We start from the raw sequence: 13,670 nt of genomic DNA, 5'->3' as shown, positions 1-13,670 counted from the left end.
TTTTCACTTAACCATAACCATCAGTTTTGTTCGTCATAGTTAATTTCAGTTTTCATTTATGATTCTATTTTTGTGCACTCTTAATCTTTTATATGACGCGGAGTCGCGGATATCACGGTTCTATAATATCAATGCTTGAACAAACATGCTCATATATGATATATTATTATTATTTTTATTATTATATAAACACTATATTTATAAATAATCACAAATTATAACAAAACTCTTGTATTTAAAAGTTTCAAACCAAACCAAAAAGCTGGTTTGCCCGAGAGGTTAAGGGGGAAGACTTAAGATCTTCTGCACATAAGTGCGCATGGGTTCGAACCCCATAGCCAGCAATTGTTTTTATTATTATTCTTTATTTTTGGTTTTTAACTTATTGGCTAACTATTAACTAACCTACTTTTGGCCCATGTTACTTTACTATATTTTAAAGTGATACTTGTAGACTTGCAGTTATGTATCAGGCCCATGTACTTTTTAAAATATTATGATTTCTTTTTGTGACAATGTTGCGAAACAGCGAAAAGACCGGTTGTGTCGTCTCACATCATTGTTGTACGTTTGCTTATACGAGTAACCGAATACCTGAAGTAAATTGATATAATACTATTGAGTTGTATTTGAAAAGCGACATCGGAAACACGAAAATCTAAATCAAGGCCAAGTTTGTTTTATCGTATGGGTGCTTCTTTTGAATTGTTTTACTATGTTATATGCTATGTTGATTTATTATTTGGTTATTTACGTTACGAGCGAAGAAGAATACATTGTTTTAACTTTTAACTTTAATATTGTAGTTTTTTAAACTTTTTTTGCTAGGATACCCGGAACCCGATTAACCTAACCCGGAAAACCCGAACCCGAAAACCCGTGAGAGATTTGGGTTGGGTTTCGGGTCAAGACTTAAAACTTTGAAACCCGAAACCCAAAGAACACCCATAGCATCAGTATTTTCTTTTATATCTTAACGCATTAGCAAATTACAATTATAACCCTAAACTATTGGACTTTTACACTTTAATCCCTCTACTATTTAATTCCTAACATATACCAACCAAGGCTGTTAATATCTAGCAAACTCATTACTCATATATATGCAAACATATATATATATATACACACACCTGTGTATATATTATACACCTTGCAGCAAACCAATTGTGTAACACTAATGATGCTTTGAATGTGTTTGGAGATTAACTGATTAATACTGATGAATTGAGTTAAAATGTACCCAAGGAACATTTCATTCAACCCGCGATTTTCGCAAACCTCATCGTCGTTAAGCACGAACATGTCGGTCCGATTCACCAAGGAGGAGTTAATATCCAAACTTGCATTAGTCTTGCAATCTTGTTCACACCAAGTAGTTAAACAAGGGCAGCAAGTACATTGTCAGTTCATTATTAATGGAATCGACCACGCGGGTCTATTGGGTTCGAGGTTACTTGCAGGGCTGTAAACGAACCGAACGAACACGAACAAGGCCTTGTTTATGTTCGTTCGTAAAGAAAATAATGTGTTCACGAACGATTCACGAACACTTACCGAACGAGATTTTGTGTTCGTGTTCGTTCATTAAGGAAATGAATGTGTTCACGAACGGTTCACGAACACAAACGGACACAAATAAAATCGGGCAGAACCTAGATATTGAAACCGATGTATTCATCAATGTAAATAATGAAAGCCTATAAACGAATCGAATGAACACGTTCATTTAACTTTAAAAGAACACGGACATTTAATCGAACAAATATTTATGTTCATGCTTGTTTATTTAAAAAGGGACATTTGTGTTCGTTTGTTTATAATCTAAGCGAACATAACTGAACAAAGGTAAACGAACATACATGAACAAATGTAAATGAACACAAACAAACATAAACGAACTTAAATGAAAATACTTAAATGAAAACAAATTAACAAATATAAAACATTTAAGCAGATTACCTATCTAGATAATATTTAATTATTTTCTATTAATACATAAATGAACATAAATAAACAGACATAAACGAACTTAAATAAACGAACATAAATGAACGTTCATGAACATAAATGAACGAACTAAACATGTGTTCATGTTCGTTCGTTTATTAAATAAACGAACATAAACAAACTTCCCGCCGAATGGTTCACGAATAGTTCACCGAACGTTCGGTTCGTTTACCGGCCTAGTTACTTGGAATGTACATACTTTGTGGGAAGTTTAATGACGCCAGGAGTATGTTTCATAGGCTTGATTTGTTGTATGCATCCCCATGGAATTGGATGATTAGAGGGTTCACTATGATGGGATGTTTTGACTCTGCGGTTTCGGTTTACTTTAAGATGTTGGGATATGGAACTTGTCCGGATAAGTACACGTTTCCGTATGTGATCAAGGCGTGTGGTCGGTTAAGAGCAGTCGGGGTTGGGTAAATCGGTTCATCGTACGATACGGATGATGGGCTTTGAGATGGATGTTTATGTCAGTAGCTCGTTGATCAAGTTTTATGCCGAGAATAGTTGCGTAGATGATGCACGCTGGGTGTTTGATAAAATGCCTCAAAGAGATGATGTACTGTGGAATGTTATTCTTAATGGTTATTTAAGACACGGGGATTCAATGGCGAAGGTTCCTTAGGGCCCGGGGTGGCCCTGCCCCCCCCCCCCCAGGTTTTTTACGTAATAGTGTAAATTATCCGTTTTTATCCGAAATTTTTTATACGTAGTGTAAATTTAGCTGTTTTCGGTCGAAATTTTGTATACGTAGTGTAAAATTTAGCCTCTTTTGGCCGAATTTTTTTATACGTAGTTTAAAATTTAGCTATTTCTGCCGAAATTTTTTATACGTAATGTAAATTTAGCCATTTTTGGCCGAAATTTGAGCACGGCCTCCTTAGTTTGTGCAAATTTTGTATACATTTTGAGCACCAAGCTTCATCACTGCGGGGATTCGAAACATGTTTTATTACTGTTTAACCAAATGAGAAGTTTGAAGACCCGACTGGGTTCGGTGACCTACGCGTGTGTTTTGTCTGCGTGTGCCTCTGACGCGAATATCGAACTTGGTGCTCAAATACACGGACTTGTTATCAAATGTGGGCAGGTGGCGGATTCGAAGGTACTCAACACGCTAATTGCAGTGTATGCGAAGTGCAAATGGTTGGTTGATGCGAAGGAGTTATTTAGCTGCGTACAAGAACCAGATTCGGTTACTTGGAATGTTATAATTGGCGGGCATGTGCAAAATGGACGTATGAATGAAGCTTTAGATTTACTTCGTGAAATGATATTATTTGGAACCAAACCGGATACTGTCACATTAGCAAGCTTCCTTCCGTCTTTATCCGAGTCTGCTTCTATAAACCGAGGGAAAGAGATACATTGTTACATTCTAAGACAAAATGTACATTTGGATGTGTTTTTAAAGAATGCACTTATTGATATGTACTTTAAGTGTCGGGAGGTCAAAATGGCACAAAATGTTTTCACTTTTGATACTGACGTAGACATCGTCATATGCACTACTATGATATCCGGTTATGTCCTTAACGGGATGAACTTTAACGCTTTAGAGATCTTTAGGTTTTTGCTTGACAAGAAATTGAAACCGAATGCTGTCACACTTTCAAGCTCGTTACCTGTGTGTGCAGGTTTGGCTGATATAAAATTAGGCAAAGAGTTACATGGTCAAATTTTGAAAAACGGGCTAGAAAGACTGTGTCACGTGGGGACCGCAGTGATAGACATGTATGCGAAATGTGGAAGGCTTGATCTTGCACACCGAGTGTTTTCGAAAATGCCTGAAAGAGATTCAGTTTGCTGGAACTCCATGATTACTAGCTTTTTCATGAAATGGGATCCGAATGAGCCGTGTACGACTCGGTAAGTATATCGTTAGTGCTTTCCGTGTGTGCAAATATACCATTGCTCGGGTTTGGAAAAGCAATACACGTGTTCATGACACGAGGCGCATTGAAAACCAACCTATATGCAGAGAGCGCGTTAATAGACATGTATGCTAAATGTGGAAACTTGGAATGTGCAAGAAGTGTTTTCAACACAATGCGGGTTAAAAATGAAGTATCTTGGAATAGTATCATATCCGCGTATGGAAACCATGGTCGTCTTCAAGAATGTCCTATATTATTCCACCAAATGAAAGAATTCGGGTTCCAACCTGTCACACCCCGTTAAACAATTTGCGGAAGCGTAAAACGGAAATGTAACAGACACCTCTGGTATCAACCACATGGTTTATAAAGAACAATACAAACTAGTTTACAATATTTTACATCGATCTAACTTTGTTTATAACTAGGTGATACAAACTAAATCCAGCCCGTTAAGCGGCTTTACTTCTTGTTAGCACACTTGCATCAATTCACCCGGCATTGATCGCAAGTCAAGCACGTAGCACATTGCCTTTCTAATCAAATCCAGTACCTGAAAAACATGTTAAAAAGGGTCAGCTACAAACAGTTGGTGAGTTTCACAAGTTTCAAGAAATCAGTTATGCGTACAACAATCATAGTTTCTAAATACGCAAGTATGTATGTATGTATGTACTTTCACAAGTACGTTTGTTTGTATGTTTATGATGTAATTATACTAAGCTACAGTGAAGCCTTGACTGTCTGTGCTGCGTGCATCAATTTCCCACGCCCAATCAACCACTGTGGCTCCCCTTCAGCCCACAACATGCCCTGGTAGATATGTCTAACACTACATAGCCTGTTTGTATAAGTATGGTCATGTGCAAACGGCGCTATGTGACACGGCAACCAGGCCGATTCCGTTTGGGTTTGTCAAACCAATAGTACTATTCACAAGCCACCGGCTCGAAGTTAATCACTGTGTTTGTGAGGACTTTCGTGTGTTAGCACTTAGATAATTCACATCATCAAACAGTTCAGAATATATATATATATGTATCAACATGTTTTTCACCCCAAAAGTTCGTAAAAACAGTTTAAAAGTGGGGTCATGAAACTCACTGTTTTGTAGGCACTCAGTGCGAGGTCACCTTGGGGTTCGTTTCCCTTGCTATCACTTAGCCCCTATAATTAATATTATAATAATATTAATATTTTAATATTATTATAATCTCAATACTAAATCGGGCTGTATAGCTAGTCTGGATATAGCTGTTACATCCAGAAAGTGTCAGTAGGCTTTGATTGTGATGTTGTTCAATGTCTAATACTTAAAACCGAACTTGGCTTAGTTTTCCCGTTTTCACAGCTGGGCCAAGTTGTTGTTTATGCGTTCAGAAAACAGTTATGGGAAAGTAAGCTTGGGTAAATGTGTTGGTCGATAAAATAATTAACTTATAAAGAAAGATCACACATTGGGGTTCATGATTCACTACGGGGCCCGTTTCCGTTTATTCAGTTTGATTTGAGGAGAAACGTGCACAATCTACCCAGATTGTCCAGGTTTCTCATAAAAAGGTTCGTTTTTACATAATTAATCCAAAAATATGATTTTTGATCACTCTTGGTGTTCTGATATTCCCGCAGGTTCGTTAATCACGAACTTGCCGGTTTTTATCATAATTGAATTTGTTTAATTTTCAAATTAGCATAATTAATAACCGTTAATCATTAAATTTTGAAAATATAGAAACTTATCAAATAAAATATGTATATTTTTATAAAAATATTTATGGAATTATTTATTGGTTTATTAATTTATAAAAATTCATTTTACCTGCTATATTTAGCCCGAAAATCATCCGTTTATACCAAATGATTTCCGAAAATTCAACAAAAATTCTTGGATGTTCAAATTATATCCCAAAACCATCTGTATCAATTCCAAAATGTAACAACCTTTTTCAATATTATTTTCGGGCCAAAAATGACTATAGAAACTCATACAAACGCAAATGCATAAAGCCTACTTAGGCTTTTCCAAATGCTCCAAAATTTCATGTGTGATCAAAATATACCAAATCTGAGTTTCCCAAAAAATTTCATAATTTTTCAAGCATTTTAACTGTTTTTCCCAAATAAACATCCCAATTCGGTAATAAATTCGCCAAATATTATCGGATGGTTGAGAAATTACCAAATTTGAACAGGGACTCAATGATATGGTCCCTGATGTCTCTGTAATTTTTCATGACCTAATAATATGCACATCACAATCGAATCCTAAACAGCTCGTAATCGGTGTTTCGGTATTATCTTAGCGGTTTTGGTTCATTTTCGCCTTTCTAATCAAGTTTGGTTCTTGTGCTTTTATGCAAGCTAGATACAGGTCCTATATCACAAACCAAGGAACTTTCATCAACATAACAACCTATTAACTTAGGGTTTCGGCTAGGGTGTTAAACCGAACTTTTGAACCGTAAAAACGCCGTTTAAACCCTATAATCCGTGTTTATGGCCAAAAAAGAGTATGATTCTGATTTCTAACCATGTTTATGATCAAAACATATTTTTGGACCATTTTTAAGGTTTTTACATGGTTATGAATGATTTTTGGTAATCCAACTATGTTTATATGGTATTAAACTTGTTTAATAAGATGAAAACATGATTAAATTAATGCTTTACCTAGGTTTTAGAGGGTTTGATGAAATTGAGCCGTTCTCCAGAAGTTTAATCTGATTTGGATGCCAAAGAAAATATCTTACCATTGTTTAATATTAAAGATAACTTAATAAGGGGGGAAAGACCCCATTTACGGCCGGACTCAATATTTGGCCCATTTTGGGCCCAAGTTCCTGGATCCACAGGCCCAATATAAAAAAAGTCCAAATTTTTTTCGTGTTCGGTTTTGGCGTGAAAAATATATCGGGTGCGTCAAACAGTGCTAAAACGAATGTTTTTCGGCTAGTTTTGTGTAAATTTATAAAAACATATTATACGTTTGTAAAACTCAAAAATATTTTCACGGATCACTTAAAACATTTCAAATAAAGTTTTTGGTAAATCTTTTTCGGCTTAACGGATGATACAATGCTTGGTTTGTAACTATCTTTTGCGTTTAAATCTATAGCGGGTTGTTAAACGAGCATGTTTTCGTTTAACTTGTTTGCTATCGAACTAAGGCCATATTACTAATATATTAGCTTATATTAAACGTATATCATTTATAGATGCCCCCCCAAGATATCTGGGTCATAACCAGACCCGTTTGTTAATCGTTCGATCGTTACGTAATAAGCGTTTAATTGTTAAATCGATAACTGCATATTAGAGTGTACCTGGTTTTGGTTCAAGTGTCACACAACCCGACCACGTCACGTTTCTTGCAATAATATCCGCATGTGATCATACTGGGTTGGTTGATGACGGTTAACCGAAGTGTGTGAGATTATAAAGTCAATGCCTTTTGATCCGGACGCGGGTGTTTGGGGCACGTTGTTAGGGGCAGTCAGGGTTTACGGGAATGTTGAGCTGGCGGAAACAGCGTGTAGTCATCTTTTTGAGATGGACCCCACGAATTCGGGGTATTATGTTTTGCTTTCTAACGTTCAAGCCGATGCTGGGAAATGGGAAGGTGTTAATAAGACAAGAAATATGATGAAAGTTAGAGGCGTTGAAAAAGTGCCTGGTTATAGTTGGATTGAGGTGAATAATGAGACCCATGTTTTCTGAGCTGCTGACAAGTGTAACCCGAGGTCTGGCGAGATTTATAGTTTGTTAAAGAGTTTTGGTTTGGTGGTTAGGGATGAAGGATACAGGACAGTTGAGAAACGCCATAACCTTATGCGGTTTTACCGACATGATCGTTTTGTATTGGTGAAAGAATATTATAGATGCTACATTATTCGAAATTGTTTTGTATGGTTACATATGAAATAGATGCTTACATTGTTTTGAAATTATAAGGATGCAATGATGCAGTTGTAGTTATGAAGAGTGAACTGCGGTTTTCGTCCATGTGGTTTGTCCAAATATGCGGTTTTAGTCAAATAGTTTCAAATTTGTGATTTTCGTCCCTGTGGTTTCATTTCACTTGCAATTAAACCTGAATTCACTAATCTCGTTAAGTCTGGTCGTTGAATCCATCAGTGTGTCCTTCACGTAAGGGGCAGTTTTGTCCTTTTTTCACTAATCATCTATTCGTCGCGACTAAAGGACTTATGAATTACTCGTTGGCGTTGATTACGAGGCATGAAACTTATTTAGTCGTGACGAGTAAATAATTAGTAAATGTGCTCGTTACGGTTAGTTTAAGAACACATGGCAAGTTCTAATTGGTTTCTACAAACTAATCGTCACAACTAGTTTATAATACCTATTTTCGTAATTTTCCCAATTAAAAATCACTTCCTAAACGATTATAGCCCAGCCCAAAGTTATACAACTGGCCCAACTGATAACCGACCCGGGCTTACCGGATCCATACCAACCGGGTCGGGTCAAGTATCGGATCTAATGTTATATTGTTGTTCAAGTAACCAAACCACTCTTCAAATATTAATACTCTCTTCTGAATCAACGCATTAACGATCTGTTCTATACTCTCTCGATTCAAAGGTATCGTCTCCAATCAATCAATCAATCGATTAATATTATTATTAAGTTCTAATCGCTTAGTTATATGCATTATTTTGAATTTGAGTTTGATCTGATCCATGCCTTAATTAATACTTAGGGTTTCGTTGTATTTATATACATGAATTATAGGTTTTGGCGTAGAATATATATAGATTTGTTACAGATTTAAATAGAGGCCTTAAAAGTGAAAATCAAGTAGTTTAGGTAGGCGCGTAAACAAGCCGAGCTCACCTAGTCTCGAGCTCTGCTCGTTTAACATAAAAAAGAAAGTTGGCTCGTTTCAAGCGCTACTTCTAAAGCTTGAGCTAGGCTTGTGAGTAGCTTTTCAAGCTCGAGTTTGGCTTGTTTATTACTTATTTATTATTTTTATATTATTATAATTGTTTTTTGATCAAAAACCGGTTACGGGAAGTAACTGGTATTTCAAAAACCGGTTTAACCGGTATTATAGGTTTTGGTGCCGAATAATTTTGATTTGCAATAGATTTAAATTAAATAGAGGCCTTAAAAGTTAAAAATCAAGCAGTTTAGGACTTAGGTATGGGCGTAAACAAGCCGAGCTCACCTAGTCTCGAGCTCTGCTCGAGTGCTCGTTTAACTTACAGAAAACCAGCTCGTTTTAAGCGCTACTTCTAAAGCTTGTGAGAAAATTTTTCAAGCTCGAGTTTGGCTTGTTTATTATTTATTAATTATTTTGTATATTATTATAATTATTTTTTGATCGGAAACCGGTTGCGGTAAGTAACTGGTATTTCAAAAACGGTTTAATCGGTATTATAGGTTTTGGTGCAGAATAATTTTGATTTTTAATAGATTTAAATTAATTAGAGGCCTTAAAAGTTGAAATCAAGTAGTTTAGGTGCAATTAGGTGACTCATAGTTGTGATCACTGAGTTAGTTTAAGTATTTAACAGATTATCTAAGTTTTGTTTTCATACGCTGCGCTTTCCGTGATTGTTTTACAAAAGAGGTCTGCATGTCTCTCTGACAAAATTTGATGCGAAAACGACAAAAAAACGTTTGGTAAATTTGGGGTTTTGAGACTGAATGTGTTTTTGATAAAGCCTGGTACAATGGTCATAGATTATAAACATTCAGGGATATATATTTCAACATGTATAGTGTATTTGTCAGAGAGTAGGTAGCCATTGTAGTGGTGTTTTTAGCAACGTATGACCATTGTCGTTGCAATGGTATTAACAAACTATATCTGTAAAATCAACATTTTCCCATCTTTTGCAAATACAGTTTTATTTTTTTATTTTTTATTTTTTATTAAGTAATATCGTTAAATTGGTTACAAATGTTCTCACATATAGGCTTGTTACCTCTTCACCAGCATTCAACAATTATGAACTCTTTACTTAGCATATGCTATGATGCTTGATCTAGTTATCTATCTTTTCTTCTACCATTTTATAGTTCTTGTGCATATCGAATTTTGGACTGTATACGTGTTTGATTGCGTAAGTCATGTCTCAAGAGGGTATCTGCTCTTGTTCTTTTAAATTGGAGCAACTATTATCAAGATTTTCACTTTAATTGTTGATGAAGTTATTTTGTGTACAATTTTAAAAAAATGTAGCTTTAATAGGGACTGAGAGTTAAGAAATTAATCAAATTATTGATGAATTGTTGTTTCTAGGTGGCAATCATGAAGCTTGACTTTAGCGGACTAGAATCAAGTGCACCACTCTATGGGGGAAATAATGAGTTATTCTCTGATGGGCTCTCAGATTCCCCTTCATTTGATCTTCCAGTCACATCTGATGTGAGTTTTTTGTACTTCATTATGCTACACCAAATGTCCCGTCTTTTTATTTACAAATTGATGAATGCATCATTATGCTAAAAACTATCTCAAATTCCTTGCTTCAGTTTGATGGATTCCAGAAGAATTCGATCCAAATGGTAAAGCCCGCAAAGGGGACAACAACCTTGGCTTTTATCTTTAAGGAGGGTGTGATGGTCGCTGCTGATTCCCGAGCTAGCATGGGAGGCTATATCTGTATGTACTTATTTCTTTTAACAAGAAAGTTATTTTGTCCTTTATCATATACTGTGCAATTGCAGCATATGCATTCATTTTTTAACTTTAACTTTCTATAACTAATTATAAATTGATTTAACATATCTTTTTGTTTGATGTGCTTGAGTAACTCAGTAACCTTTGCGTCTTATCACATAAAACATAGCTTATTGTTTTGCAAAAGGCGTTTGAACATTTGCTTATTGTGTTAAAATAGATTGAATATGCTCACTAGAAAAATGATATTTAGCTCATTGTGTGTATATCTACCCTCTGGTGCCCAAGTTTTAAGATACATAGGATAGCTATATTGATACAGTGTGTGTAGATGCCATATTTCTAGGCCTGTAGTGGTAACCTAGACACAAACATTGTCTTGGCTCTTGAGACTGATGTCCAGTCTCTCTTTAACTATTTGTTTTGCTACTATCTATACTCTTGGCTAATGGCTAGAGGTGGGAAAATTGGATAGTCAGGTGGGCTGGGTAATATTCAAAAAGTATGCAGGTTGAAATGGGCTGTTTTTGGTATAAGTTGACATAGTTTAGGTTGGGTTGTCCCATAAACATCCTCTTTTTCTATTTTATCTGTTTTTATAAATAGTTAGTTCGCCAAAATTGCACTAATTTTGGCGTTATTTTACTAATATCGTGAAAATAACGTTAAAAGTGGCGGAAGGTTAATCAGGCATCATGTGGTGGCGTTGATAGCCAAAAGACAAGGGTACACGCATCAATCGACCGGTGTCCTGGTGGTTGAGTGCTATGTGCCTTATGTCCAAGGCTTGATGCAAAACTACTATCGAGCCGGGGGTCTCACCGGAAGCAGCCTCTCTATTCCTACGGGGTAGAGGTAAGGTTGTCTACATCTTACCCTCCTTAGACCCTACCATAGCTTTGCTATTGGTGGGATTTACTGAGTACGATGATGATGATGATTAGTTTGCCAAATAGTTATTCGGATTAAAAGTCTTTCGTATTTCGCTTTCAGCTATTGTTTTTCATGTGGTCTATCAAGAGTTGTAAAAGTGAATAGGATGAACATCTGAATATTATTACAGTTATAAAGCATTAAAGGGTCTAATACATCATTCTGATTATTATTACAGCATCTCAATCTGTGAAGAAAATCATTGAAATTAATCCTTATATGCTGGGTACAATGGCTGGAGGAGCTGCAGATTGCCAGTTCTGGCACAGAAATCTAGGCATTAAGGTACCTTTTGTGTTGCATACATCAGTTTCGCTATAGTTGCTGGTTTTCAGATTTCTTTTGCCCTGAGAAAAAAACACAAACTTCTGAATTTTTTTTATAAAACTAAAAACCCTTTACTTTAAAAAAAACTTGACTTAAGGACTCAAGGTAATCCGTAGATGTAACAAGGACAGAATGATGACATAGATGCCTTTTTGGTAACTTTGACCATATAGACCTTTTTCTGGCCATAATGATGATGTGTCCTGGAAACTTGTTTCCGGCTGGCAACGTTGAAAACTACCGTAAAATCGAAATTCCTGAAAGTTAAAAACGGCTTATTTGTTTATTTATTTTTTATTTTTATGAATTTGGTTACTCAAAATGACTTTGGGCCAAAATTGGCCACCTTTTTATTTATGTTTTTGCTCTTTTTTACACTCTGGCTAAACTAATTTATATTTCAGTGCCGTTTGCATGAATTGGCAAACAAGAGAAGGATTTCAGTGACCGGTGCTTCAAAAATGCTTGCAAATATATTATATTCTTACCGTGGAATGGGCTTGTCTGTCGGGACAATGATTGCAGGATGGGATGAAAAGGTATACACACACAATCATACATCCAAGTGCTGTTTTATATACTTTAGTTTCATGTTTGGCATGTTTAAGGTCGTTCTAAAGTTTTACATATTTTACATTTGTAGGGCCCAGGTCTGTATTATGTAGACAGTGAAGGAGGCCGCTTGAAGGGAACAAAGTTTTCAGTTGGGTCCGGTTCACCATACGCCTATGGTGTGCTAGATAACGGGTGAGCCCCATACCTGGAACAGTTACACATGCTTTAAAAAATCTGCTTTTAATATGAAATGTTAATAGCTTCAAAATGTATTGAACGAACCGAACGAACAAGGGCATGTTCGTGTTTGCTCATTTAACTTAAACGAACACGAACATGAACACTTAATCGAACACATATTTTGTGTTTGTTTTCGTATTTTTTAAATGAGCGTGTTCGTGTATGTTTGTTTGTTTTAAGTTCTAAACGAACAGTTCACGAACATAAATGAACGTAACTGAACAAAGATAAACAATAAGCATAAATGAACATATATATAAACAATAAGCATAAATGAACATATATGAACAAATGTAAATGAACACAAACAAACATAAACGAATATAAATAAAAGAACGCTCACGAACATAAGTGAACGAACAAAACATGTGTTCATGTTCGTTCGTTTAATTATATAAACGAACTTCCCGGCGAACAGTTCACCGGATGCTCGGTTTGTTACAGGCTTATAAAATACCATCATAACATTGTTGAAGTGTGATTTATTTACGTATGGTTTCATCTTGTCTTGATTATTTCAATTTGGTAGGTACAAATATGATTTGACAATTGACGAAGCGGCTGAGTTGGCTAGAAGAGCCATCTATCATGCAACGTTCCGTGATGGAGCTAGTGGCGGTGTTGCTAGCGGTACATCCCCTTTCCACCCAAATTTGTTAATTTTTTTGATATATAATAAGCATCAAATATAACTTACCCGTTTATAAGTGTACAAGGGTTGAAATTACAATGTTATTACATCTATGATATAATAACCTTTTGGTGTTTTTATTTTAGTTTATCATGTGGGCCCGAACGGATGGACAAAGCTATCGGGTGATGATGTTGGTGAGCTTCACTATTCGTACTACCCTGTTGAACCAGCCGTTGTTGAACAGGAAATGACTGACTCAACCTGAGTCGCATGGGTGTCTGTCTGTAGCTTGTTAAAAACGTTCCGAGTGTAATGTACTTCTGTTATGATTTAACGTTTTCAAATTACATTATCTTGTTTCTTCTAGTTTATTACTAGAGTTTGACATTCTCGTTGTTCCTTCATCTGAAAAATTCGGACGCTTTTATTAGTACTAGGCTAA

At 35.8% G+C, this 13,670-nt stretch overlaps 1 protein-coding gene, 1 non-coding gene and 1 pseudogene across 2 annotated transcripts; all 3 read left to right on the top strand.

Annotated features, from left to right (window-relative positions):
* The first annotated feature begins 261 nt into the window (after positions 1-261).
* On the top strand, positions 262-344 carry TRNAL-UAA (transfer RNA leucine (anticodon UAA)). Its single transcript has one exon. It is a non-coding gene; the product is annotated as a tRNA-Leu (tRNA).
* An 893-nt stretch (positions 345-1,237) lies between these two features.
* Positions 1,238-7,814, top strand: LOC143530451 (pentatricopeptide repeat-containing protein At4g21300-like; annotated as a pseudogene).
* Positions 7,815-10,141: 2,327 nt separating this feature from the next.
* On the top strand, positions 10,142-13,658 carry LOC143530478 (proteasome subunit beta type-5-like). Its single transcript, XM_077026006.1, has 7 exons — positions 10,142-10,284; positions 10,392-10,521; positions 11,651-11,757; positions 12,204-12,338; positions 12,443-12,546; positions 13,124-13,224; positions 13,372-13,658. The coding sequence occupies exons 1-7, from the start codon at positions 10,168-10,170 to the stop codon at positions 13,491-13,493; spliced, it is 816 nt and encodes a 271-aa protein (XP_076882121.1). The 5' UTR covers positions 10,142-10,167; the 3' UTR covers positions 13,494-13,658.
* Positions 13,659-13,670: the final 12 nt, after the last annotated feature.

Source organism: Bidens hawaiensis, unplaced genomic scaffold (genome assembly GCF_021521415.1).
Source record: "Bidens hawaiensis isolate Kalapana, Puna unplaced genomic scaffold, B.hawaiensis_p1.1 tig00008946_1, whole genome shotgun sequence".
Lineage (NCBI taxonomy): Eukaryota > Viridiplantae > Streptophyta > Magnoliopsida > Asterales > Asteraceae > Bidens > Bidens hawaiensis.
The sequence above is the reverse complement of the archived record's forward strand: the minus strand, read 5'-3'. Positions and strand labels throughout refer to the sequence as shown.